This window comes from Sinocyclocheilus rhinocerous, unplaced genomic scaffold (genome assembly GCF_001515625.1).
Source record: "Sinocyclocheilus rhinocerous isolate Xijiao unplaced genomic scaffold, SAMN03320098_v1.1 scaffold331, whole genome shotgun sequence".
Taxonomy (NCBI): domain Eukaryota; kingdom Metazoa; phylum Chordata; class Actinopteri; order Cypriniformes; family Cyprinidae; genus Sinocyclocheilus; species Sinocyclocheilus rhinocerous.
In genome coordinates this window covers 456,046-461,966 of record NW_015656164.1, presented here as the reverse complement: position 1 = coordinate 461,966, position 5,921 = coordinate 456,046, and the positions used below count along the sequence as shown (strand labels likewise).

General features: G+C 37.8%; 1 protein-coding gene across 1 annotated transcript in view; it reads left to right on the top strand.

Annotated features, from left to right (window-relative positions):
• Positions 1–5,921, top strand: part of LOC107719716 (NACHT, LRR and PYD domains-containing protein 14-like) — a 23,929-nt gene that overhangs the window by 5,597 nt on the left and 12,411 nt on the right. The window contains exons 4-6 of the mRNA XM_016527202.1: positions 726–930; positions 1,097–1,736; positions 3,391–3,564. Coding sequence (XP_016382688.1) covers positions 726–930; positions 1,097–1,736; positions 3,391–3,564 — 1,019 coding nt within the window. The remainder of the gene's footprint in view (positions 1–725; positions 931–1,096; positions 1,737–3,390; positions 3,565–5,921) is intronic.

Below are 5,921 nucleotides of genomic sequence, written 5' to 3'. Positions count from 1 at the left end.
TGTGTGTGTGTATGTGTGTGTGTGTGTGTGTGTGCGTGTGCGTGTGCGTGTGTGTGTGTGTGTGTGTGTCTGTGTGTGTCCACACAATAACCCTCTGGGTAAAAGTATTAAAAAATTGAGAAATCTGTGAAATCCTCTCTGTAATAGTCATATTTACTTTCCTACACACATGTAAGATAAATTGTAGGCCACTATAAAGCAGATCAATGTCCACTAAAGTAGAGAAGCTGAATCCATATGTAACCTGACTGTTGTATAAAGATGTGTGTGTGCGTGTGCGTGTGCGTGTGTGTGTGTGTGTGTGTGTCTGTGTGTGTCCACACAATAACCCTCTGGGTAAAAGTATTAAAAAATTGAGAAATCTGTCAAATCCTCTCTGTAATAGTCATATTTACTTTCCTACACACATGTAAGATAAATTGTAGGCCACTATAAAGCAGATCAATGTCCACTAAAGTAGAGAAGCTGAATCCATATGTAACCTGACTGTTGTATAAAGATGAACATCAATCTAGCAAACAACCAATCCAGTCAAACTCCCTCTTTTAACCTCAGTATCTGTAGACGCTGATGTTTGAGCATACAGTGGAAGTTATTAGCAGATATGATATAATTCAGTGACGGTAAATATTATTCATGCCTTGACTCTTGTGTATTGATTCTTTGGTTCACCTTCTCTGTGATGTAATGGAGGTTTATTGTTTGAATATTTACTATGATTTCAGGAGCTTGAACACAAAATCATCTCTGTGATGAAGAGTGAGTTAAAAAGCTTTAAGAGACTACTGAGTCCAGATTACCCAGAATGCTCTGAAAGAGACGATCATGATGATGAGGGTCATAGCAGAGTCAGAGAGGGGCTTCTGAAGATCACACTGCACATCCTGAGGAAGATGAACCAGACAGACCTCGCTAACACACTACAGACCAGTAAGAGCTCTGGATCAGCAGTTTATAGCCTGTGTTTTTATTATCAACCTTCAGTCACTAATGTTCCTGAATGTCATGACACAATCTAACATCTAACATATCAAACCTAAAAATACATTTCTAACATATTGCTCTGCCAATAACAACAATTATTTCCTTTGCTCAGAACTGATGCATGTTTATCAACAAAAACTCAGATCCAGACTACAGGATAAATATCAGAGAATCAATGAAGGAATGTCCAATCATGGAGACTCAGCACGTCTGAATGAGATCTACACAGAGCTCTACATCACAGAGGGAGACAGTGGAGAGGTCAATAATGAACATGAGGTGAGACAGATTGAGACAGTGTCCAGGAGACCAGAGACACAGGAGACACCAATCAACTGCAATGACATATTTAACCCCTCACCTGGACAAGACAAACCCATCAGAACTGTGCTGACTAAAGGAGTCGCTGGAATTGGAAAAACAGTCTCTGTGCAGAAGTTCATTCTGGACTGGGCTGAAAGAAAAGCCAATCAGGATGTTCATTTCATATTTCCACTTCCTTTCAGGGAGCTTAATTTGATACAGAAAAATCTCAGTCTTGTGGATCTTCTAAATCACCTTCACACAGAAACCAAAGAAATTAAGTCAGCAGATTATGATGACTACAAAGTCATGTTCATATTTGATGGTCTGGATGAGTGTCGACTGCGTCTAGATTTCCAAAACAATCTGAGTTTGTCTGATGTAACAGAATCAGCTGAAGAATGTCTCCTGAGGCTGCTGCCAGTGATCAAAGCATCTAGAAAAGCTGAGTGAGTATTTTACAGTGTCTTTGTTTTATTGACTTTATTTTATACAGTATAGGCCTGTGCTTCTCTACACTGTTTCTGTATATTGAGGTCTTTCTTATTTGACACACTCGGCTAACATCACAGAGAGCTCTACTAATGATTTGATGTGTCGAATCAAGTGTGTTTGATAAGAGAGATTCATTGAAACTGTGCAAAGTTGAGGTGCCTTCAGGAACAGGGTTGTGACTCTCTGATATTACAAATATTGGATTGGGTTCATCATCAGTCACATAAAAATTTTATTCAGGTTTGTTCTCAAGATTCAATCCCATTATTGCATTTATCTCTCTATTCAAATCCTGCCAGTAAGTACGAATGATATTACAGTCCCAGAAGATGTGAAAATGGTCAGCCGATACATTTCCGCATTTTCTCCAGCATGCCATACAATATTTTTAATACAACTGACTTTGTATTTAATATGAATTTAATAAAAACATTGTAAGTTACAAATTATAACACTTTTATGGTACAGAAAGAGAGCAAAGAACATTTACATTATCAAAAACAATATCACTGACTTCAGTCTAGTCAGAGTTCAAGCACTCTCATAAACTCCCATCAAAATCACTGAAGCGGTTTACACTATGAAATGAATATCTTACTTACATTCGTACACACATCTGCACTTTGTTGTTTATGATGAGAAAATTCGCCAGAGAGCAGAATTCAGTCAGCGAGCGCGCACACTGTACAAAACACTGGCGTTTCGGCGATGACTCATCTAAACGTTTCTGATTGGCCGCTGCGTTTATAAGCTCAACAGAATGGTGGCGGTTCTATGAACCCCCCCCCCAGAACCGCCCCTGATTGAAAAATAAAAAATAGTTCCTGAGAGCAACAGTAAACAGCAAGAGAATGTTCTGAACATGCCTCATCTAATGGAGCTTAAATAAAGTTTTCTCACACACACACATCTGCTTATCTCTCAGCATGAGAAAACGTCTGTTTTCCGTCTTTTAGTTTGAAATCAGACCGATTCGCGGCACAGCGCGAGTTTGCAAGTGTCATTACAGTGTAAACTGATGGACATACAGAATCATACCTGAGACAGAAAACTAATAAATACAGTAATATTCCCTCATCACTTCGGAAACTGTAAGCTTCCACACAGACGCGCACACACATCAACATATCTCTGCATGAGAAGCGTTTATTAGACGGGGGAAGGGCGGGGTCTCAAAATTAAAGATGAAAGATGCAACATAAGCAGGGGTCACTCATTCTTCATTAAATAAATAAACAGTTAATTCTGCCGAAATACATAATACATGAAACAGTTTTGATGCAATATTTTTGATTGTTTATGTAGCTAAGGGTGTTGCTCAGTGATACACAGAACCGTTGAGTGAAGCAGTCATAGCCATGCTGTATCGTGAATAAAACACAGCTGCTGACCAATCAGAATCGAGGAATGGAACTAATCATTTAATAAAGTATTATAAACTAGTTCAACATCACAATCAGGAATCATGTGGGTAGAGTGCATTTAAATTAATGTTTTAGCTGCTGGCAAGTTAAAATCTCTATAGCACCGATGTATAGAAAAAGTATTGCTCATAACACACACACAAACACATTCTCAGAGATCATTCATCTTCTTCACTCCCTGCAGGCTGTGGGGCTGCGGTATTGGAGAGGAAGGCTGTGCTGCTCTGATTTCAGCTCTGAGATCAAACCCCTCACACCTGAGAGAACTGAATCTGAATGATAATAAACCAGGAGATTCAGGAGTGAAGCTGCTCTCTGCTCTACTGGAGGATCCACACTCTAAACTGGAGAAACTAGAGTAAGTTATTGAGTCAATGCTTCCATTTTTTATCTTCTATTAAAGCAGATCTTAGTGTATTTTATCGTTCTCTTTATTGTACAGTATTTGACAGTGGAAACTCCACAAGCTCCAAACAACTGAATCAAAACAGCACATCCTGAACAAAACCGTCACCTGGACAAATGCTGATACTGTAGTGAATTTGCTTTCACCACCTAGGGAGGCGAAATAGTGTAGTGATGGGTACACATGTCACTGTTGACGTTATGATTTTTGGATCACGTGCCATTTAAGGCATTAAGAAAAGATAGACAAGTGTAATCAACAACTACTTAATGAATACAATGAATGAAAAAGTAATAAAGTGCATAAGTTGCATAAAATGCAAGTGATTACGTTGGGTGTTGCTATGTCAGAGCTACGTTATCTGGAAAGAAATAAGGTGAAGAAACTTATCATGCATCAAACAAATATGTGATAGATTATTTGTTATCAACTGCAATCAGCTATATAATATCTAATGTAAATTAGAAAAATCATATAGTGATAATATACAATAATGCCACGGTCTCTGGAAGAGGATTGGGAAAGGGATATTTATGTTCTCTGCGATCGAGTGACAGTCAATGCACACAGTGCAGTGGGGAAAGGAGCAGGAATCCATTTTAACAGCCTTGAACATGAAGTGCTGGAGGATGCTGATCTCCTGGAGGTCCTAAAATCTGGAACACGCAGATGTGGCCCTGGAGTAGGTGCAGAAGGTCATTGCCTGGAACACACAAGCAAAAGTACCTCGAAGTGAAGATTTGCTTGCTGGAGCTTAACCTTGTTACAAATGTCTGTGTGTCTTCTGCCTCGCTGGGCTAGAGACTCAGAACTTGGTCAGTCTGCTTTGTCTCTCTAGGATGGAGACTCAGGACGTGCTGCATCTGTTGTTGTCTTGCTGGATAAAGCCTCTGAACGTAGAATATCTCTCTCCTCACAGGCTGGAGGCTCAGAACATGGTCGCGCCTGTTGCTTAGGGATGCACCGAAATGAAAATTCTGGGCCGAAACCGAAAATTCTGGATGCACTTGGCCGAAAACCGAAATCGAAAATGCTTTGTAATGATTATTTATTATTTTATTAAATAATACAAAGTAATTTTGTAAGACTTTTTAATTTAACTCAATTTTAATGATACTGAATTAAAAAACAACAACAACAACATATTTTTACTGAAAGTAACACAATAAAACTGGACAGAATTTATATTAATATTAGTAACACATTACAATAAGTTTAATTAGTTAACATTAGTTAACTACTTTAGTTAACATGAACGAATAAACAATGCTTCTTTTGTTAGCATTTATTAATCTTAGTTCATGTTAATTTCAACATTTACTAATGCATTATTAAAATCAACAGTTGTGCTTATTAACAGTTAATGCACTCTGAATTAACATGAACTAACAGTGAACAACTGTATTCAAATTAACTAACATCAAGAAAGATTAATAAATACTGTAATAAATGTATTGTTCATTGTTCGTTCATGATAGTTAATACATTAACTAACATTAACTAATGGAACCTTATTGAAAAGTGTTACCTTAATATTAAATATCAATATATTATTTTTATTCAGTTCCATGCAACAGAATCAGATATAACTTTTTTTAAACTAAGTATCCAAATCATGTATAATCCTGCAAAGCTATTACAACCTGAATTCCGGAAATGTTGGCACTGTATTTAAATTTGAATAAAATGAAACCTAAAAGAATTTCAAATCACATGAGCCAATATTTTATTCACAATAGAACATAGATAACATTACAAATGTTTAATCTGAGAAATGTTACAATTGTATGCACAAAATGAGCTAATTTCAAATTTGATGCCTGTTACAGGTCTCAAAATAGTTGGGACGGGGGCATGTTTACCATGGTGTGGCATCTCCTCTTTTTTTCAAAACACTTTGAAGACGTCTGGGCATCGAGGTTATGAGTTTCTGGAGTTTTGGTGTTGGAATTTGGTCCCATTCTTGCCTGATATAGGTTTCCAGCTGCTGAAGAGTTCGTGGTCATCTTTGATGTATTTTTCATTTAATGATGCGCCAAATGTTTTCTATAGGTGAAAGATCTGGATGTAGGCAGGCCAATTCAGCACCCGGACTCTTCTACTACGAAGCCATGCTGTTGTAATAGCTCATTGTCTGGAGTGGAGCATATGTTGCTCTAAAACCTTTATATACCTTTCAGCATTCATAGTGCCTTCCAAAACATGCAAGTTGCCCATACCATATGCACTTATGCACCCCCATACCATCAGAGATGCTGGCTTGTGAACTGAACGCTGATAACACGCTGGAAGGTCTCCCTCCTCTTTAG